The 23,605-nt window shown below is 41.9% G+C and overlaps 1 protein-coding gene across 2 annotated transcripts in view; it reads left to right on the top strand.

Moving 5' to 3' along the window:
* The first annotated feature begins 397 nt into the window (after positions 1–397).
* The window catches only part of LOC132401993 (upstream-binding protein 1-like), a 98,270-nt gene continuing 75,062 nt past the window's right edge, over positions 398–23,605 (top strand). Inside the window, exons 1-2 of one of the 2 annotated variants that reach the window (XM_059984415.1) lie at positions 398–1,028; positions 9,405–9,556. In XM_059984415.1, coding sequence (XP_059840398.1) covers positions 916–1,028; positions 9,405–9,556 — 265 coding nt within the window. In that variant the 5' untranslated portion in view covers positions 398–915. The remainder of the gene's footprint in view (positions 1,029–9,404; positions 9,557–23,605) is intronic. The other variant, XM_059984425.1, reaches the window with a different exon arrangement.

A 23,605-nucleotide genomic window follows, 5' to 3' on the forward strand; every position in this document is an offset into this window, starting at 1 on the left:
GTCGGCATTCAAAACTCAGCAAACCCTTCAACCCTTCCTTCTTATATTTACATCCTGTCCACTGTAATCATCACTAGGCGATAAACTACTACGATCCACAATTCGCCGATTCTTTTTCCGTTTCCCTTCCAACACCATCTCCCGTTCGCAACTTGCGTCTTCCTCATCACTTCCCGACATCTCGACCAGTTTCCCTTCTCTCCATTTGATTTATATGAACAGAATGCAAGGTGTTTTCATATGTTACAATAATAACCAATTGACCAATCAGTGTGCAAGCCAACAGCCGAGGGAGCCGTTGATTGGTTAGACGGTAGAGCGGATAGAAGTTATAATAAGGGCTGGAGACGCAGCGTGCGCAGTGACGTCAACCAATTGGCAGAGAACGAGGGTCGAGTGCTGGTGACGAAACCATGCGGCTGCGAGAACCTCACGCGCGTTAGGAGAGGGGCCGAGTGGCCGCCGACGCAGCGTGCGGGGTGACGCAAGAGCAGCCGTCGGCTGGGAGAGGGCCGAGCGGCCTGCCGCCATGTTTGTGGCCGAGTCGGTGAGAGCGCCGAGGGGTGGAGGAGGTGGCGGCGGCGTCGACAGCGCCAGCCCGGGCTGTGCGTGAGCGAGCAGTTCTACTCCGCCAGGGATCGCAAGGCGTCACGCTTCCCCCCTCCGCACCGCCCACCAAGGAGTCGTGACTGGGTGTGTGAGGAGCCGCTATGGTGGCCTGAGCCTGAGCCTGAGCCGAGCCGAGCCGAGCCGGGGGAAGCAGGCGAGCGAGTGCGAAGGCAGGCCCGCTTTTCCAGTGAAGGGCCGGGGGCCGGGGGGTGGGGGGGGTCGGGCAGCTTCTCCTGCCGACACCCGCTTTCCCCCTTCCACTAGCGACGGTGGGGCTCCTCCTGGGCTCGGCTGCCCTCACTCACCATGGCCTGGGTGCTGAAGATGGACGAAGCCATCGAGTCCGGCCTTGTGCACGATTTCGACTCCAGCTTGTCGGGGATCGGCCAGGAGCTCGGTTCCGGGGCTTACAGCATGAGGTGAGCGGAGTGCAGCCCGTTGCCTGAGCTCTTTGTTCCGCAGTTGCAATGATCTGTTAGGGCGCCGCAAGCTTCCCTCCTTTTCGGCTTTTTTTCCCTCTCTCTTCCCCCCCCTCCCACCCCATGAGGATGCACCGCTCTTGCATCGCCACTCTCGTTCTAAATGTATTTTGTTGTTGATGGCTTCCAGGAAGTAACTGCTCTTCAATTGACAGGGGGGTTTAAGAGGAATTAACCGGCCTGCGAATGTATTACAAAATAAACATTAGTTCTTCCCAAAACTAGGATAAACAAACACAGAAATGCTGAAACACGCATGAGGTTATCATTTCAAGTACCGCTTCCTCAGATTTAGAATATAGAACAGTACAGCACACGACAGGACTTTCCGTCCACAATGTTATGCCGAAGCAATTAAATTATGCCAACTAAACTAATACCTTCAGCCTACACAGTGTCCATATCCTTCCATTTTCTTCGCACTCATGTGCCTGTCTAAACGTATCTTAAAAATAAATCCCTAATGCAAGGAGTTCACAACCTTTTTTACGCCGTGGACGAAAACCATTAAGCAAGGGTTCTGTGATCCCCAGGTTGAGAACCCCTGCCCTAATGTTTCTGCCTCTAACACCACCCCAGGCAGCACATTTTAGGCATCCACCACTGTATCTGAGTGTAAAAAGAAAAACTTGCTCCTCGCATCTTTGAACTTAACCCCCTCTTACTTTAAATCCATACCCTTTGGTATTAAATATTTCAACTCTAGGGGAAAAAATGCTCTCTCTGCTCTCTGTGCTTCTCAATCTTATAAACCTCTATTGGATCCCCATTCAATCCCCACTGCTCCAAAGAAAACTACCTCAGTTTGTCCAACGTCTTACACATGTCCTCTAATCCAGACAGCATCCTGGCAAATCTCTTCTGCACCCTCTCCAAAGCCTTAACATCCTTCTTGTAATGGATGACTAGAACTGTGTGCAATACTCCAAATGACACCTAACTAGAGCTTTATAATGCTGTAACATATCTGTAATTTTTGACATGAAATGTCAATTTTATATCTGCACAGCTGTCTGACCTCATTTCCAGTACTTGTGATTTGTTATGCTATAAGCTGGGTTGGTGAAATGGACAGCAGGTTAGGTAGTGTTTAAAGAAATTAATTTGGAGCATAATGCTATTATGAGAAGCACAAGAGGTTCTGCAGTTGCCAGCAACCCAGAGCAACACAAATTGCTGGAGGAACACAGCAGGTCAGGCAGCATTTATGAAAATGAATAAAGAGTCGATGTTTGGAGCTGAAACCCTTCATCGGGACTTGGTCTTCAGGACTTGTGTGTGATACTATTAATTGTATTTTTCTTTTACTTGTGTCTTGTTATAACTACAATATTTCTAAGTATTTACAACCTATGATATAACATGGATGTTATTTCTTTTAGAGATTCAGTTATTGTGCATCAGACATGAAATTGTAATGCCTGTGATGCTGCAGATTCCTGGTTTTGTATGGATTGGTCTTGAGGACTATGCATTGAGCTTGTCAGTGTACGGATAGATCATTGTACACAGAAACTTGGCTTAGTGCTATCCTGCCGAGTGCTGATTTTGTCTTCTGCCCTCTGGTTCAAACTTGCAATATGGTACCTACCTTAAAGAAGACGTCTACTTGGGCTGCATGCTGCCATCTATTGTGAACACCTTGTTCACATCTCCTGCCCTGCTGAGAATTTGGCACAAAATTCTTTCCTCTGCTGTTACTTTTCCTGTAGCTCAATAGCTCTGTGTGGTCTGGTTCCTTGTTGGGTGAGCTAGGCTAATCAGGACAGACAGACAGACATACTTTATTGATCCCGAGGGAAATTAGGTTTTGTTACAGTCGCACCAACCAAGAATTGTGAAGACATATAGCAATATAAACCATAAATAATTAAATAATGCCAAGGGGAAATAAATCCAGGACCAGCCTATTGGCTCAGGGTGTCTGACACTCTGAGGGAGGAGTTGTAAAGTTCCGGCCACAGGCAGGAATGACTTCCCATGACGCTCAGTGTTGCATCTCGGTGGAATGAGTCTCTGGTTGAATGTACTCCTGTGCCTAACCAGTACATTGAGTGGATGGGAGACATTGTCAACTTGCTGAGTGATGAGATGTGGGGCTCAGGACTGCACCCTGCCCACGTGTTGATGGAATACCCAGTAATGAGCACCCAATGGTGATTGTCATTTAGAGATACAGCACTGTAACAGACCCTTCTGGCCCAACAAGCCAGTCTTGCCCAATTAATCCATGTGACCAAATAACCTACTAACCTTTGGAATGTGGGATGGAACTGGAACATCTGTAGGAAGCCCACGGGAATAACATACCAACTTCTTACAGACAGCTGTGGAATTAAACCTGGGTTGCAGGATTTGTAGATGTGTTACGTTAACTGCTAAGCTATTGTGCTCCCCATAATGCCATTGTGAACTGAGTTGGGGAGGCAAGTGTGACAATGTGAAGAGCTGGGGACAGGGCAGGACGTATGTGGAGTGCTGTTGAAATGAGAATCAATGAGATTCAGGATGCCTTAATAGGGTTATTTATGGGCTCCCTACACAGCTATGGAAATGACATAACATTAACCAGTGCAGGTAAGAGAGTTAATTCAATAATCATGGGGATGTCTGAGCTGGTCATACTAAATGGTAGGGGCTACACAAGTGTATAAGTAGTACAACACAAATGTAGCTTGCTGTGTTACTGCACAGCTCCAACAACCTGGAATTATTTCAAAGTTCAAAGCAAATTTATTATTAAAATACAATGTACAACCCTGTGATTCATTTTTTTTGCAAGCATACTCAATAGAATAATAACCACAACAGTATCAATGAAAGATGGCACCAACTGGGCATTCAATCAGAGTAAAAGACAACAAACTATGCATTACAGGGAACACAGTAGCAAAAAGAAAGATGATAATAAATGAGCAATACATCAAGAACCTGAGATGAAGACTCATTGAAATTTAGTCCATAGGTTGTGCCATCATTCTGTGATGGGGCGAGTGAAGTTAATCCCTTTGGTTCAAGAATCTGATGGTTGAGGGGTAATAGCTGTTCTTGAACCTGGTGGTGTAAGTCCTGAGGCTCCTGTACCATTGTCCTGATGGCAGCAGTGAATGAAGAGCCTAGCCTTGGTGGTGGGGGTTCCCTGATGATAGATGCTGCTTTCCTGCAACAGCATTTCATGTAGACATGCCTATTGGTGTGGGGGGGGGGGGGGGTTGGTTACCTGTGATGGATTGGTCTGTGTTCACTACTCTTTGTAGGATTTTCCATTTGTCTGATCTCTGTTACTGTCTTGTGGAATTTGCATGTACTTTAAACAGTTTCTTCTTGCATCCTGAAGACATTGGCGCCTGTAAGTGAATTGGCCTCTTGATATGCCCATTATGTATGGATGTGAATTAGTTGAGGGAGTGTAATAACTAGAGAATAAAATGGAATTGGTATAAATGTGTGGTTGATGATCAGTGCAGAGTAAGTGAGCAGAAAGATCTCAACTCTGGTTTCTAGATCAGTCGACTGAGGTGCTAATGACACTCCAGGTTTTTTTTTAGAACTCATGCTCAGGAATAATCGATTTGGCGACTAGAGAACCATGAACATAGATTAAAATCTTATCAATGTTGAAAGTGATTTAATTCAGTCTAAAATCAGGGTCTCTTACAAAGGAAAAATATAGAATAATTTTAAAGCATTTGGAAAAAGAAAGACTGAGAATGTTCAGTTTGTTGTTTGGACAACACAAAACCAAGAACTTGCAAACTACTTTCTTGCCTGTACCTCCTATCTGTTGCAGAGCTTGTGGGTACCAAAGTATGTTGACATCACCAACTGCTTTGCGACAAACAACTAGAGTAGCAGCATCCTCAATCCCAAGGGACTGTGAAAGATCAACAGTGGGGCACAAATTCCACTGGGCATCAGTGAAAGTCATGGCACAAGCTAATACTTGACATACAAGATAATACCTAGAAGCATGGTTTTCTGCAAACACTTCTGTAAACAAACGTACCTCAGTCCTGTTGATTGAGCCGATACGGGCAGTTTGCCAGATTTCCTCCTTACATCACATTTCTAAATGTTGATGACCATTTAGCTGATAGAAAAGTGTATAAAGGCCAAGCATTCGGAAGACACACTGCAATCACACGCATTGGAGATGTCTCTTTGCATGATGATGAAACATTTCAAGTAAATTGCCAAGCTTGGAGAAGAAACTCAACCCAATCATCAACCACCTGAGCTACACATCTTCCAAATCATTTCCAGTAGTTGAATGATGATAATGGTAACAATCTAGTTATTATTGCAGTTTGCTTCAGCCCTAGGGAATATGAACAAATGTAGAGAGATTTCCAAGGTTAAAGTTGATTATGGTATTTGAATGAACTAAGGGAATGAATCTTAGCAGTTCTAAGATGATGCTTTGTTTGTCACATGCCCATTGAAACATTGATGCAAATGATTCATTTCACTCTATGACCAGTGCAGTCCGAATATGTACTGGGGCAACCCACAAGTATTGTTATGCCTCTGGCACCAACATAGCATATCCACAACTCACTTGCCCTAATTCTTCTGTCTGGAATTTGGGAGGAAAGCTGGAGCATGGGGAAGTGTGGTTACGGGGAGAATGTACAAGCTCCTTACACACGGTGGTAGGAATTAAACCTTGAAGGCTGATCTCAGGTGTTGTTTTGGTGTTATCCTAACCACAACACTACAATGCCACTGGGTTTTGCCAATATTTTCTTGGTTCACTGAAACCAACCATAGTTGGATAATGTACACGCACTGTAACAGCAGTTATGATATGAATTTCCTTATCACTTGGAGTGAATGTTTGTGTTTTTGCTTCTTTATTCTTCAGCATTTAGTTGAAATAAGTTTTCAGTGAGAGTCAAAATATAAAATTCCTCATGTTCGTGCTGGAGCAGATTAGACAGTAAGACATCGAAACAGAATTGGGCCATTCATCTTAGCAAGTCTTGCTTTGCCATTCAATCATTATGATTTATTAATCTCTATCAACCCCATTCTGCCCTGTACCCTTAATCTTTGATACCCTTTGTGCTTTACATTGAAGGGCAGAATATGGCTTTTGCATAACACTGCATGACTGCATAATAGTGGAATAACTTGCTTCATGTTTGTTACTAATATTACTTGGGTGATGGTATTTATTGTAGTGATGCAATATTATTTTCTACATAAATTGAGGTATTGTAACTTGATGGGAGTTAAAATTTTGTATGAGTGTCCTTGTTGCTCCAATTGGCAAAAGGTAAGAATCAGTAAAGCTGTAGAGCAGGGGTTCTCAACCTGAGATTCATAGACCACTTAATTAATGGTATTACTCCATGGTATAAAAAAGGCTATGAACCCCTGCTTTAGAAATATTATATAGGACACAAGTTGTTAAAGAGGAAAATTGTGGAAATACAGGTTCAGCAAAGATAAAAATGGTTGGTGCTTCAGGCTGATCTTTTGGCACATTCCAAAGAAACAAGTTGGCTGAGTATTTCCATCTGATTTTTTTTGAGTCAGGCTTCCAGCGTTGTTGGTGTTTTTGCTTTTCAGTCTGAAACTTCTTGCTTCTGGGACTGTAAGGAAGTATAATTGGAGTTCAAAAGAATTACAAGAACCATTGCTTTTCTACTTAGAGGGTGCCATTGCACCACTTAAAGATAACAACTTTAAAAGATAGCTAATACGTTGAAACACACAGTGAAATGCATCGTTTGCATCAGCCACCCTAGTTTGCATTCTGTATTGTGCTGGGGCAGCCTGCAAGGGTCACCATGCTTCCAGCACCATCATAGCGTGCCCACCATTTACTAACCTTACCCCATAGGTCTTCTTGGAATGTTGGATCTTGGAGCTAGCGCTGTAAAGCATTACGCTACCACTATGCTGCTTTTCACTACTTGCAGGTGTAGTGACGAGTGGGAATCATTGTCCCCTATGGTGCAATAGGTGGAAGATGAAGATTTGAGAAATGTAAAGTGATGCACTTCAGTAACAAGAATGAGTTATAGAACACAGCAACTGGCCCATCAGCTCGTGATGTCCATCCATGTTGACAGTTACACTTGCATGAGGTGCCGTTCTAGAATGTAAAAGACCATAAGACACGGAAGCAGAATTGGGTCAATTGATCCATCTAGTCTGCTCCACCAATTCATCATGGCTGTTCCATTTTTTCCTCTCAACTCCATTCTCCTCCCCTCTCCCTGAACCTTTCACACCCTGACCAATTAAGCACCTGTCAATCTTCACCTTAAATACAATGACCTGGCCTATATATCCACCGTTGGCAATGAATTCCACAGATCTGCCACCCTCTGGCTAAAGAAGTTCCTCCTCATGTGTTCTAAAATGGACATTCCTCTATTCTAAGGCAGTGCCCTCTGGTCTTAGACTCACCCACCATAGGAAACAGCCTCTCCACATCCACTCTGTCTAGGCCTTTCAACATTTGATTAGTTTCAATGAGATTCTCCCTCGTTCTTATAACTTCCAGTGAGTACAAGCCCAGAGCCATGAAATGCTTCTTGTATTGATAACCCTTTCATTCCAGGAATGGTTTTCATGAACCTCCTCTGAACCCCCTCCAATGGCAGCACATCTTTTCATTGATAAGGGGCCCAAAACTGCTCACAATACACTGTGTGGTCTGGCCATTGCCTTGTAAAACCTCAGCATTACATCCTTGCTTTTATTCTAGTTGTCTTGAAATGAATGCTAACATTACACTTGTCTTACTTACCATTGACTTAACCAGTAAGTTAACCTTTAGGCAATCTTGCACAAGGGCTCCCAAGTTCCTTTGCATCCTGGGTTAAGAAATCTCATTTAGAAAATAGTCTATACTTTTATTTCTTCAAGCAACGTGCATGACTCTGTAGTTCTGAAAAGAAAATAGAAATCTGGAGTGATACACACAACATGCTGGAAGAACTCAGCACGTCAAATAGCATCTGTGGAATTGAATAGTCGATGTTTTGGGCTGAGACTCTTCAGTTAGGGAGAAGACTCCAGAATAAAATGGTGTGGGAGGGGCAGGAGCTGGAATGTGACAGGTGAAATCAAGTGGGTTTGAAAGGTAAAAGGCTGGGTAAGAAGGAATCTGATAGGAGAGGAGTGTGGACTATAGGAGAAAGGGAGATAGGTGGGGATCTAGGGTGAAGTGATAGGCAGGAGAGAAGAAGTAAAAGGCCAGAATGTGGAATAGAAGAAGGGGGGAGTGGGAGGGTAAGTATTTTTTACTAGGAGAAATTGATATTCATGCCTTCAAGTCAGAGGCTACCCAGGCAGAACATAAGGTTTTTCTCCACCATGAGGTTGGCCTCCTCTTGGCACATGAGACCATGAACCGATGTTGGAATGGGGATTAGAATTAAAATTCTCGCCACTGGGAAGTTGAACCTTTGGCAGATCGTAAGTATTTTTATATACTTGTATATAGTTTGTTGCAAGTGGTAGGATAGGTGCTAGTTTTGAGCAACGCTAGGTTGATGAACCATCATACAACATTGGTCATGTTTAGTGTACTGATTCCATTTCTGAATAGCGCAATGGAAATCTGAGGAGACTATAGAAAGAATCCCATGATTTACTAAAATGCCTCCATGAGAAATGTCAGTTACATGGCTAGACAGGAAAAGATGAGAATGGGAGCATAACATAATGTAATACAAATGTATTTTTAAAGATTAGCCTTTTATTTGATATGTACATCGAAACATACAATTAAATGTGTCATTTGATTTAAGTCAAATTGGTGAGGATTATGTTGGGCAGCCCACGAGTGTCACCAAACTTCTGCCACCAGATAGCATGCCCAAAACTCAGAAATTGTAACCATACGTCTTTAGAATGTGTGAGGAAACTGGTGCACCCAAAGGAAACCCACATGGTTACGGAGGGAATGTATAAATTCCTTACAGGGAACTGTGGGAATTGAACCCCGAAGGTGATTGCAGGTGCTAACCACCATGCTACTATGCTGCTCCCTTAAGAACTGATGTGTTGTAGATTGTAAAGTTTATAAGCAGATTAGATGGGAACAAACTGTTCCCATTGGAGGCAGTCTCAAGAGGACAAAATAAAGATAAGTTGCAAAAGGAACCAATAGAACATGAGGCTTAAACCCTTTCACAATGGTTGGAGTCTGCACATGTAGGTGAAGCTATGATGGAGGAAGATTCTTTGTAACATTCAGTTGTGATTTTGGTTTCCAAATCATGTCTATTCTGTTGAGTGGTATCTTTTAGTTTTCCCTTGAAAATGATGAATTGATCTGAGTTTCTCATTTTGCAGTGACGTCTTGGCCCTGCCCATTTTCAAGCAAGAAGATTCTAACCTTCCTCCAGAGGATGAAAGTAAACATCCACCATTCCAGTACGTGCTCTACGCAGCCACATCACCTGCTGTTAAGCTACATGATGAAACACTCACCTATTTGAACCAAGGTATATTACACATTTTGAAGAGCTTTGCTCCATGTTATTATTTGTTATATGCTTTTTAATGTGATTTACAATACCATCAATGGGTGAGTTAGTTGATGGGGTGGTGGCATGCAAACTGCTGGGGGCTGTGGCAATGTAGATGCTGATCATGTTTTCTTGCGTTGTGAATTTGAAGATCTATACATTCAAGAGGAATACTAAACTTATTCTACAAATAAAAACCTGAAAGCATTCTGCCTTTTGATGAAATTGATATTTTGCTATTTCCAAAGGCAAAATTTAAACCTTTGAGATACAGATAATACTGTAGAGTTATTCCCTGTTAATTTGATACAAAGCTCCTTCATGTTTGTAAGACATGACTGCATTGAAAACTTCATTTGATTAGGCAGTTTGTTGAACTTGTATCAACTTTGCTCATGTTTCAAAGAATATTTACTGTTACTGTGTGGTAAAGGCTACCTACTATAAAGATTCTGCCAAAAAGTCCTTTATTCCACATTCATCAGTGGGTGATTAGCATTGTAGATGTATTAGGATGGAGGACCTGCTTGACTGTTCTTTCTGTTCAGACAATAATGCAAGAGGATGTTACCCAGTTTCAGTTTTAGATTCAGGTTTAATTATGATGTGCTCATTAAAACGTACAGTGTAATACCCTGTTTGTGTTAACAACCAGCACAGCCTAAGGATGCACAGGCAACAATAGCAAAACAGCCCCCTTTCCCACCCTCCCACTTACTTAGATGCACCTCCAATACCATGACAGGCAGCTTCATTGACTATGATCTCCAGCTCTTGGCCCTGGACTTGCAGACATCAGGCCTCTGACTTCTGAATGTGCCCATGTACAGGCACTTCTGCTTTAAGCCCTCAACCTCTGGACTCAGACTTTGGTGTTTAGGCATCGACCTCTGGTGTCGACTCCACAGCTCGCTGATCACGAGACTTTGACTTCTAGATACGCTGACCTGGGGTGGTGGGAGAATCTTAATGCCTTTGCCTCCGTGGACCTCAAACCCTGGGACTAGCTGGAAGGTGACGGGTAAAGCCAGGTGGGTGGAAAAGATCAAGGCTGGAGATGAAAGAATCTGATAGGAGAGGCAAGTGGACTATAGGAAAAAGGAAGGAGAAGACCCAGAGAGTGGTGATAGGTTGGTGAGAAGAGGTAAAGGGCTAGAGTGGGGAATAGAAGGGGAGGGGGTTTATTTTTTTACCGGAAGGAGAAATCGATATTTAAGCCATCAGGTTGGAGGCTACTAAGGTGGAATATAAGATGTTGCTACTCCATCCTGAGAGTGGCCTGATCGTGACATGAGGATGTTGTGGACCAACACGTTGGAACAGGAATGTGAAACATAATTAAAATGTTGGGCCATTGGGAAATTCCGCTTTTGGCAGATGGTGCCAAGGTGCTCGATGAAGCGATCCACCAGTTTGCAATGGAGGCTGCATCAAGAGCACTGGACAGAGTGGATGACCCCAGCAGATGCACAGGTGAAGTGTTGCCTCTCCTTGAAGGGTTATTTGGCATCTTGAATGGAGGTGAGGGAGGAGGTGAATGGGTAGGTGTAGCACTTTTGCTGCTTGCAGGGATAAATGCTGGGAGGGAGATTAGTGGGGAGGGATGAATCGACAAGGGACTCATGGAGGGAGTAATCTCTACAGAAAGTGGAGATTAATGGGGGAGAAGGTAAAGATGTATTTAGTGGCAAGATCCCTTTGGAGATGGTGGGAGTCGCAAAGAATGATGTATTAGATGCAAGGGGCATGGGATAGTAGGTTTCAAAGGTACATTTAATGTCAGAGAAACGTATGCAATATACATCCTGAATTTTTTTTCTTCACAACCATCTATGAAAACAGAGGTGTGCCCCAAGGAATGAATGACAGTTAAATGTTAGAAGCCTAAAACTCCCCATCCCATGCAGCAGCAGAGCGACAATCTCCCCCCACCGCCATCAGCAAAAAAAAAGCATCAGCACCCCACCACTAAGCACACAACCTTGCAGCAAATCATCAATAAAGACACAGTTTTTCAGTACCCCAAAGACTACTCGTTCACCCGGTAATTCAACATACCACAGGGTCTCTCTCCCTAATAAGAGAAAAAGAGGTGTCTGTTTCACAGTGAGACAACCCTATTATTTTTAAGGTGGTGGAAAGATTGGGTGTGCAGAGATGTCCAGGAAGTTGAGGAGTTGTAGGTGAGAGCAGTAAGGAGGAAGAGAAAACCTGTTCTTTGTAGAAGTAAGACATCTCTGATGTCCTGAAAGGGAATACCTCATCCTGGGAACAGATGCGACAGATATAAAAGAATTGAGAAAAGCATTTTTACAGGAGACAGGGCAGGAAGAGGTATAGTCAAGATAACTGTAGGAATCAGTAGGTTTATAAAAGATGTCATTTGACAAATTGTCTCCAGAGATTGAGAAAGGAGAATGAGGTGTCACAAATGGAACGATTATCTGTAGAATGCCTTGCTTTCTCTCTGGGTTTTGAGTAACTTTGCTTTCGTTGCGTTTTGAGGAATATTTTAATGCCAGTTTTAATAGTTGTTTTCATAATTGCAAGGGATTGAAAGGAAACATGCATTTTTCAGGTTGTCTCATTGCCTTGCTGAATCTGCTGCCTTGCTACTTCCATTTGATCTAGCTTCAACAGGTTTCAACGGAAATGCTCTTTTTAAAAATAAATCCACAAATGTCCTAAGGACCACTCAAAGACTCTGTTCAGATGATGTTTGTGGCATGTAAAGCTACTACAGTGTCCTCTCTGTATCTGAACTGTGCTTTTGTCCACCATAATTAGCACATGTGAAGAGATTATCTTCTGTCAGAAAGCACCTAGACTGCGTCTAAACAACATGCTGGTAATTAGTAAGAACACATGAGATCCAAATAACTTATTAGCACTACGTATATAGGTTTCTCAGCATTGAAAAGACCACTTAACACCGAAAGACTTGTCCCACTAAGAGCTATCCTTTCCACCAAGGATAGCAAAGTGAAAAGCGAACTTCAGAGAAATGCTTTACTATGTTTCTGTCTTGGTACAAATACCCTTAATTTCGCTCTATATTTCCTATCTAATTCAAATTAAAAAAAAATCCTTATTGGAAGTTGAAGATATTTTAAAAGATTTGCTTTATTTGTCATATGTATATTGAAACATGCAGTAAAATGTGTCATTGGCCAACTTAATTAGAGGATGTGCTGGGGATAACCTGCAAGTTTGCCAGTGTCAACACTGCACGCCTGCAATTTACTGCCCTTAACCCATACGCCTTTGGAGCGTGGGAGGAAGCTGATGTGGTCACCAGAAGAACGTACAAGTTCCACCCAGTGATAGGAATTGAATTCTGATTGCTGGCATTGTAGAACGTTATGTAACCACTATGCTATTGTGCCACCCTCAGCTTTCACCCATGGAATGAGCCAGGCTCAAGCTGATATTTTGCTGTTGTAGTTATAAATCTTGGAGAGGGACTTTGCACAACCTCATCCCTAAATGTAGGAGAAGATATAAAGGCACCTCATATGCTGTTATTGTGACCATTTTTGAGAAAAGAGACTTGTGTTTCCCTGTTGCTTACTGTGGAAAAGGTTGTTTCAAAGATGGTCTTCAACCGTTGCCATTTGCTGAAGACCTATTGCTTAAATTACAAGTGTGAGTTCAAACCATTGAGAGGGATAATTGTCACGCTCTTCAGTGCATTAAATGCCGAGCGAAATGTGGTGTGCAGTAACATACTTGTGTGTCCTTTAATCTCAAAGCTGCTCCTAACAGGATTGAAGCCAACCCTTCTCATTTATCTGTCTTTAAGGAAATTAGTTCCCTTGTACGTTTGCTAAATGATGCCAAGATGTCTGTGATTCTAATCAGAGAGTCAATCTGTTTACTGCCAGCATTGGAGTGATGACACCACTCTGAACAAGTCTACACCAACACTTTTCAAGGTTTAGTTATTTCCAGTACATAGTGTAAAGGAGAACAAAATAATTGGTTCTCTGGACCTTACAGCAATTCTGGACCAGGTCTTCAATCAACTTCTTACTTCTTTGGAACTAGTTTACATTACTAATGGCAAACTTTTAAACTTGTGAAGCCATTACTCCAGAATCCAGGTCACTCCAGTCATGGAGTTGTTTCACACAGATGTAAGCTGTTCCACTTGTCGTATCTACCAACATTAATGCCTTTGACTGCTTTCGGTCTCCTGTGCCCTGGTGATTCAAGTATTTGCTTGCATGTTGCTTAAATGTTGAGTAGCAGCCTCTGTCACTAGGACAAGTGTGTATCCAGTGCCTAACCACTGAGTAATTTCCCCCAGTTCCCCTTTAAATTTCCTGTCTCTCTGCTTAAACCTACACCCCCTATTCTTTGAAATCTTAAACATCTTCATGGGGGGGGGGGGGAAGGGTAGTTTTTGTTTGCTGCTGTCAAGTGAAGATGACCATCCTGATGCTAGGCTATGACCTCGAATCAGAGGCTAGCTTTGATTGCCTGTATATTTTTCAACCAAGTTTTGTAGCATAGTGTAAATAGGGTGCAGGGCTCTGGTATGTTTTGCCTTGGGTATTTGCCCTGGCTGTGTAATTTAATATCAGAAAATGACAAGTAGCTGCTGTCGGTTCTGCTCAGTGCACTGTATACTTGCTCATATCTACACCTGAGTGTGTGTGAATCATTGGTTTTGGTAAGGGTATGAGGTGTATATCATGGTGATGGAATTTCTATTATGAAGCTGATTTGCCCATCAGATTGCAGTTATTTTTAAACATTCTCTGTGATGCTGGTGGCTTTAAGTTGCAGTCAAAATAGTTGAATGATTTTACCAAATAAGTTTGTTGTCATATATTGAGGGACAACTTGTTTTGCATACATCCATACATTCCATCTCATTGCATTGGTGCATTGAGGTAGTACAAGGGAAAACAATAACAGAATGCAGAATAGTTCAAAAATTTATTTATTGAAGTATACAACATGAAATAATTCTTATCTAGGTAGCCATGAAACCAAGAAAAGAAAGGCATCCTGATTATCAACTCCAAAATCCCCCCACCACATAAAAAGGAACAAACACATCAACCTGCAAATCCCTCCCCTGCATGAAAAAAATGAATAAATTGGAACAGGAACATCAACTCCTCAAATCCCTCCTCCTGCACAAAAAAACTGAACAAACCAGAAAAAACACATAGTATTAACAGTTACAGAGAATTTGCAGTGCAGGTGCAAGGCCAGTGCAAAGTGGATTGAAGTTGAGGCTGTCTTAAATTTGTATGTGACTGTTTAGTATTATAAGTGCGATAGAAGCTGTTCTTGAGCCTGGTGGTATGTGCTTTCAGGCTTTTTAAAATCTGGGGTGAGGTGGGAGAAGAGAGAATGTCTGGGATGGGTGGGGTCTTTGATGATTGATATAAGGCAGTGAGAAGTGTAGACATTCCATGGAGGGGAGGATGGTTTAGGTGATGTGTTGGGCTGTGTACACAACTCTGCAGTTTCCTGTGGTCTTGGGCAGATCAGCTGCATTCCAAACTCTGATGCATCTGGATAGGGTACTTTCTAGGTGCTATGACGTGGGTGATCATGATCTTTCCATGACTATGATTCTCCTTGGCAAATTTTTCTAAAGAAGTAGTTTGCCATTGCTGCCTTATGAGCAGTGTCTTTACCAGATGGGTAATCCCAGTCATTATCAATACTCTTCAGAGATTGTCTGCCTGGCATCAGTGGTCACACAACCCTGACTTATGATGTGCACCAGCTATTCATATGATCATCCTCCACCTGTTCCCATGGCTTCACATGACCCTGTTCAGGGGCTGAGCAGGTCCTACACCTTGCCCAAGAGTGACCTGCAGGCTAGCGGTGGGAAGGAGAACCTTACACCTCCTTTGGAGATGTATCAACACCCTGCCACCTAACTTTCTATGTTGCATTGATTAGAAATGGGTGAGGGTCAAAGGGGACATACCATCTTCATTCAGCTTCCTGAGGAAGTTTAGGCTCTAGTGCATTTGGCTGTGATATTGACATGGTTGGACCAGGACAGGCTGTTAGTGTTTATACCTAGGAACTTGAAGCTCTCAACCCTTTTAATATCTGCACTGTTGATGTAAAAAGGAGTGCATTATGTACATGAGCTACTCCCTGAAGTCATAAGGAAGGTTGGAAACCCCTGCACTAGACTCTGCCTCCTCCCTTAACACTGAATTATTATTTGAGATTCAGTCCACTGCAGTGATGTTGTCTGCAGTCAGGGCGCTGGAGCGGAATCTGGCCACGCAGTCATGAGTGTCCGGGTTGTAGAGTAGGGGGCTGAGCGGGCACAGCCTTGTGGAGCACCAGTGTTGGGGATAATTGTGGCAGAAGTTCCTCTGTCCATCCTTACTGATACAGACTGTTCAGGAAGTTGAGGATCCAGTTGCAGAGAAGGTGTTGAGTCCCACATCCAGGAGTTTGGAGATGAGTTTGCTTTGAGTTACAATACTGACAACAGAACTGTAGTCAACAGTAGACTATTTTGTTCAAAACTCAGTGTCTACTGACCAAATGCTCCAGAGATGATTGTATGGCTAGGGAATGGTACCCACCTTGGAGCCCTGTGTCTGTAGAATGTTTGCTATCAATACTCAAGGTGATCTGTATTTTGGTTTTCAGGGTTGAAAGGGGTACCGCAGCAGTTCAGACTACTTTTTAACCAGTATTTGTTTGAAGGAGTGCAGGTCAGTGGGATTAGGTGAGATTAAGAGTTCGGCACGGACTAGAAGGGTCAAGATGGCCTGTTTCCATGCTGTAATTGTTATATGGTTATTTGCATTGAGAAACCAAGAGTAGGGTGGCACAGCCTATGGAGCTCCTGTTTCAGGACTCTGGTGACCTGCATTCAACCCTGACTTCAAACACCATACTCATGAGGTAGGGTAGGTGTGTGTGCTTGGTGATCTGTATGGGTTGGTTAGATGAAAAGCCTGCTTTCGTGATACACCTTTGCATAATTCTAACATTACTAGTTCTAAAACATCTGTTGTATTTTTCAAAGACATTTATTGTTGAGACAATTGCAACAGCCATGGATATGTTTTAATAAAGTAAACTTATAATAATTGACCCTTTGCTGCACTGACAGCTTTCTGGACTATAGGATATTACTATGTTTTTACATTATGTTTACCTATGAGCTAGTTGAGTTTAAATGGAGCACAAGAATTGGGATTGTTCTAAAAGGAATGTGAGACTTGGGTGTGTTTAAAGGTTACAGAGAAAACAGGTAAGTTCAATCCTGAGTTACTGGTGGTTTTGAACAACAGCATGGTGGGTGTTTGGAATTTTGCTGTATTTTCCCTGGTGGCTTTTCTATCAATCTGAAAGCTAGGCAACTTAAAGCATGGACAGTACCACAAGGCTTTTTAAAATTGATCACTACATAAGATAACTAAATAAATCAATCTTACAAGTGTTAAAATGTTATTTATCATGTGCCACATCCTGCGAGGCACTAGACTATTGAGAATATTGGTTCATACTTGTGATAGAAAAACTAGCATAGGAACATTAAGGATTTGTACAGGAAAATAGATACGTGGATTTGTACTTTATATACTTATTTAAATACAATCAGCTGAATAGAATTCAGCATGTAGGAATATTTTGTTAAATACTGTAGGTCTGAAGTAGAATCTTACGGGAATTTCCATGAAGTGGGATGTTTTAGAAACAGCTCAAATTGAAAAGTGTTATTAGAGATGAAGATTACTATTCCTCTCTTTTTAAAAAATACCTAAGAGGCAGCATTGGTTCAAATCTCTGTACTTGTCTGTTGTCAGATGGAGATGCATTTCTTAACCTGTGCTGTAACTTTCAGTTGTTTGGAGGTTGCAAAATGATAATTAATCTCAAGAAGCCAGTTCATATTAAAATTAAGGTGTTTCTGCATTTATAATCCCATGTTCCTTGAGTAACAGTCCTGTTTTCTGGAATCGAGGATTCTGAGGTGGCTAGTCTGGGGAGTTGACTTGCAGTGCAGATGGTTGGGTAGTTTGTAGGGAAGTAGGAAGCAGAGATGCCCAGCAGATCAAACAGCATCTGTGAGATGGAAACAGTCAATGTTTCAGAAAAGAGGTCCTTCAACAGAAGTGATCATGGGGATGAGCTATATAACAGGGTGAGTGAAGGACAGCAATTAGAGGGTGAAAACATAGGCAAAAGAATGTGTGAGTTGTGAAATGCAGAATAGGAAGACCTGTCTGCAGATGAAACCAAAAGAATAGGTACGACCTAAGATTTTAGGAGGTCTGCTGATGTTTCCCTTCTCTTATCCAATCACTTTTGAAACTTTGCAAGATGCCCTTGTTGAATTGAAATGTTCAGGCTCCAGAATCCAAAATGACATTACTAGTTCCAGTGGTATTGGAAGTGGATATTGTGACTTACCCTGTACTTCACATAAAATTGGGCCCTGAATAATAATTACAAATCAGTGTTTTTGAATAAAGGTGAAGGACATTGGCTGTAGGACCAGCACAGCAACTGAAAACATGCTTGAAATAAAAAGGTATGTTTGGATATTTTTGCAAATATACCTTTTTACTTGTGATTTCTCCTTCAGCAGCTGTGCATCTGTTTTATTATCCATTATAGTTTTATTATACTATTGTGGATATATATTACATTATACCAATATACTATTCTAAATTACCCAGTCCCTTGCATTTAATACAAAAGTTCTACCTAGATTTATTCTTTCAAAATGTAACATTCCATTCGCCTTTCCTCCACCCACCTACCTCGTTGATTAAGTTTCCGTTACAATTCTTGATGCTCTATGCTGGCTATTTTATTAGAATCTGCCAACTTACTAACATTTTCTAGCACAGTAATTTACAAATGTTTTGGCTGTATGCTGTGGAAAGGGAGTAGTTCAGGTGGCAAAGGCAGGAAGTGGTGTGGGTGCAGACACATTCAGCCTTGAGACACCAGGCAATTCCAAACAATTGATTTATTGAGCATAACAGAATGTCTTTCTGGTGCTTCCACTTCCCTTTCCCTTTTCCCTACCATGATTCCCCTCTCTCCTTGCCCCCTTCCCACTCTCAGTCCACGCTAGAGACCCATATCAGAATCAGGTTTATCATCACTCACGTGTGTCCTGAAATTTGATTTTTTTTTGCGGCAGTACAGTGCAATACATTAAATTACAGTACTGTGCAAAAGTCTTAGGCACCCTAGCTATAAGACTTTTGCACAGTATTGTATATTCTCATCCAAGTCATTAACCTAGATCCCAAATAATAATGGGCCCAGCATGGGCACACCACTAGTCAGAAACTTCCAGTCTGAGACCATAAGACATAGGAGCAGAATAAGGCTATTTGGCCATTGTGTCTGCTCTACCAGGTATGAGCAGGGAGGTCTTGGTACAACTTAATGAAACATTGGTTAAGCTGTAACTGGAATATTGTTGTAGTTTTGATCACCATACAATAGAAACATGATTGCACTGGAGAAGGTGAGGGGAGATTCACCAGGCTGTCCTCTGGGATAGACATGTTTCAGTTATGAGGAGAGCCAAGATTGGCTGTGTTTTTTTTTCCTTGTAGTATTGGATGCCTGGAGAATTGGGTAAAGCTGCATAAAAATATGAAAATCATACAAGTGTGAAACTTTACCCAATGGCAAAAGTACATGAGACTAAAGAGCATGGGATTATAGTGAGGAATCAGAGGATCTGAAAGGAAAAATCATCTGAAAGGTGATTGCAAGACTTGGAATATTTTTAAAAAAGCATTTAGACGAATAATACATCCAACACAGAAAACACTGAAGACCAAATGATGGTAAGTGGGGCTAGTATAGATTGGACCTGATGGCTTCTAATGGGCTGAAGGGCCTGTTTCTATGCTCAGCTCTTATTTCTTACACTGTTCAAAGATGATGCCATGACTAATCCAGAACCTATCAACCTCTGTTTTGAATATAACTAATCACTTGACCTCCAAAGCCTTTTGTGGCAGTGAATTCCACAGATTCTCCACCTTCTGGCTCAACAAATTCCTCCTCATCTCTATTCTAAATGGATGTCTCTCTATTCTGTCTGTGTCCTCTGGTCCTAGGCTCACCACCGTAAGAAACACCCTCTCCATATCCACTGCTCTATGCAGGATCTGCCTGTCTGTTTTGGATTCGGGTCTCTTTCCAAGGAATTTGGGTTGACTTTCCAGTATAGAAGTGAGGAAATAAGGTGCTGTTGTAGATGCTGCTTTTTGAATGGGGTGTTTAAATGGGAATCCCATTTGTTTCTGGGTGGATACAATTTTTTGGCACTATCAGAGTAAATGAATTGTTGAGAATCACAATCAGGTTTATTATCACCAAATTTGTTGTTTTGCGGCAGCAGTACAGTGCAATACATAAAACTTAATATCAATTGCAATAAGAATATATTTCAAAATGGTGCAAAAAGAGCAAAAATGTCATGTGTTCAGTCCTGTCTCTTGATCTAAAATTAACTAGTCATTATTGTGCTAATGAACAGCTGTATACAAATTCACTGCCTGTTTTTTTGTGTGTTACATTAGTGATTATACTTAAAAACTACTTGGGCATTCTGAGAAGTGCAAGAAGTTCCTTGATTGTGTAAGCTGTTGCAGTATTGCAGGCTGTCTGAATTATTGCTGTGTTCAACTTGATGCAATTGCACACCTACTTGAAACCTTCTGATGTTTGGAGATTGGAAATTTTTTTGTGTTAGAGGTTGTATGTGCGTTAATATAACTTAGTGTGGATGGAAACTATTGGGGTTTGAGGTTTGTGATTTTAGGTATTTGCTGTGCCTTCAGATACAGTGACATGCAAAAGTTTGGGCACCCCGGTAAAAATTACTGTTACTGTGAATAGTTAAGTGAGCAGAAGATGAACTGATCTCCAAAGGTCTTAAAGTTAAAGATGAAACATTCTTTTCAACATTTTAAGCAAGATTAGTGTATTATTTTTGTTTTGTACAATTTTAGAGTGAGGGGGAAAAAAAGGAAAGCACCATGCAAAAGTTTGTGCACCCCAAGAGATTTGAGCTCACACATAACTTTTACCAAGGTCTCAGACCTTAATTAGCTTGTTAGGGCTATGGCTTGTTCAGTTATTGTTAGGCAAGGCCAGGTGATGCAAATTTCAAAGCTTTATAAATACCTTGACTCCTTAAACCTTGTTCCAACAATCATCAGCCATGGACTCCTCTAAGCAACTGCCTAGCACTCTGAAAATTAAAATAAATGATACCCACAAAGCAAGAGAAGGCTATAAGAAGATAGCAAAGTGTTTTCAGGTAGCCATTTCTTCAGTTCATAATGTAATTAAGAAATGGCAGTTAACAGGAACAGTGGAGGTCAAGTTGAGGTCCGGAAGACCAAGAAAACTTTCCGAGAGAACTACTCATCGGATTGCTAGAAAGACAAATCAAAGCCCCCGTTTGACTGCAAAAGACCTTCAGGAAGATTTAGCAGACTCTGGAGTGGTGGTGCACTGTTCTATTGTGCAGCGACATGTGCACAAATATGACCTTCATGGAAGAGTCATCAGAAGAAAACCTTTCCTGCGTACTCACCACAAAATTCAGTGTCAGAAGTTTGCAAAGGAACATCTATACAAGCCTGATGCATTTTGGAAACAAGTCCTGTGGACTGATGAAGTTAAAATAGAACTTTTTGACTGCTATGAGCAAAGGTATGTTTGGAGAAAAAAGGGTGCAGAATTTCATGAAAAGAACACCTTTCCAACTGTTAAGCATGGGGGTGGATCGGTCATGCTTTAGGCTTGTGTTGCAGCCAGTGGCACGGGGAACATTTCACTGGTAGAGGGAAGAATACCAGCAAATTCTGGAAGCAAAAAAGCTGAAGCTGAAAAGAGGATGGCATCTACAACAGGATAATGATCCTAAACACACCTCAAAATCCTCAATGGGCTACCTCAAGAGGTGCAAGCTGAAGGTTTTGCTATGGCCCTTACAGTCCCCTGACCTAAACATCATTTTTAAAAAAAATCTGTGGATAGACCTCAAAAGAGACGTGCAAGACAACCCAAGCATCTCACAGAACTTGAAGCCTTTTGCAAGGAAGAATGGGTGAAAATCCCCCAAACAGGAATTGAAAGACTCTTGGCTCTAAGACAAAGTGTTTACAAGCTGTGATACTTGCCAAAGGGAATGTTACTAAGTACACCTTAGTATGCACAACCTTTTGCTTCGGGCCCTTTTCCTTTTTTGTTAATTTGAAATTGTAAAAGATGGAAAAAAAAGTAATCTTAAAATATTAAAGAAATGTGTCATCTTTAACTTTATGCCTTTTGGAAATCAGGTAATCGTTTACTTGCTTAGCTATTCACAGTAGCTGAAATTTTGACAGGGGTGTCCAAACTTTTGCATCCCACTGTTTGTTTACTTTGGGCACTATGGTAGCATAGAAGTTAGTGCAGCACTCTTCCAGCTTGGGGTGTCAGAGCTTGGAGTTCAGTCCTGGTGTCCTCAAACGAGGCTGTATGTCCTCCCCATGGAATTCGTGGATAGCTTATATACATTGTATGTACATAAAGTGATGCTAGGTACAGGGGAATCTGTATGCAAGGTGACTGACAGGAAATGAAGTAGTGGTGGTGGGAGTTGTAGAGTGAGTTGTGGGTAACTGTTTCTGAGTCTGGTGGTCCTGGCACGGATGGGAGTGGCATAAACAGTCCATAAGCAGGGTGGGTAGGATCCTTCATGGCCTTTTTCCTTCATGGCCTTTTTCCTGCATTTTCCTGTACAGAAATGTAGATGTATTTCCTAACAGCATTACTGAAAATCGTCTGTCTACATGTAACGCTTAAGTGACAGGCAGGTATATGTCAAGGGGAAAAATTCCAGCCACTCGCCAACCCTGCCTCCCGTATACTCAGATGCTGTGGAAAACAAGTTAACGCAGCGTCGCACACACAATATCAAGCTCACACCAGACACGGTTACAGAATATACTTTAAGGATTTTTTTAGTACTAAGTGATACAGTATATATGAAGGGAAAGAAAATAAAGTAAAAGGCGCCAAAACTTATCTGAGTTCAGTCAGTTTAGTGCACATTGTTGGAGCTCAACCATTGAACTGTTGGACCACCCTTCACACTCCTCTGACCTCCACGATCTTGCACCTGGGACCACCCGCAGTGGTCAGCCAAGCAGTGTGGCACACGTCCACCTTCTTCGGTGTCTTCTTCCTCGACTCTTGAAAAGACCACAAAATCCCAGCTTCCATATCCATAAGAAAAAAAATGACATCCAACCCCATTGGTTAACAAATGAATACAATCCCGTTATCAGCAATTCTAAACCTAAACAGGCTGTGAGAAGCTTCCAGAGTGCTCTGCAAGACAACACTCTCACCAGTTAGCATAACAAAGAAGGAGTTTTACTTTTAACAAACAAAGAAGCCATTTTGATTAACATACACAGTACATACAGAACTCTTGAGATTAATGGAGACCATCAAAATTCCACAAAGTTTTTCTTTGTAGGCACAGTGGCTCAAATAGTATTCCTGCTGCCTCAGTGCTAGAAACTTTTTCATTTCAGACATTGGGTGTTGCAAACTCCAAAAAGGCATGTTCTTTGTTATGGGTTTCCACTGAGTTTGGGGTGGCATGGTAGTGTAGTGGTTAGTGTAACACTATTACAGCGCTAGTAACCTGGCTGCAGTTCCCGTCACCCTCCTTGAGGAGTTTGTATAGTCTCCTGTGACTACGTGGGTTTCCTCTCAAATTCCAAAGAAGTATGGGTTAGTAGGCTCATTGGCCATGTAGCTGTAATTGAGCACACAGGCTTGTTGGACTGGAAGGGCCTGTTTCTGTGTTGTACCTCTAAATGAAAATAAGTAAGGTTCTCTGGTTTCCTCAGATTTCTCAAAGCATCAGGTTCCTCAGCCATAAATCTCTTGACTAAACACTCACTTCTCTTGTCTAAATGAAGACTGATTCGTTTTATGAGTGGGCTTGAAAAGCTGGGGGCTGTTTTTCATGTTTAA

This window comes from Hypanus sabinus, chromosome 1 (genome assembly GCF_030144855.1).
Source record: "Hypanus sabinus isolate sHypSab1 chromosome 1, sHypSab1.hap1, whole genome shotgun sequence".
Classification (NCBI taxonomy): domain Eukaryota; kingdom Metazoa; phylum Chordata; class Chondrichthyes; order Myliobatiformes; family Dasyatidae; genus Hypanus; species Hypanus sabinus.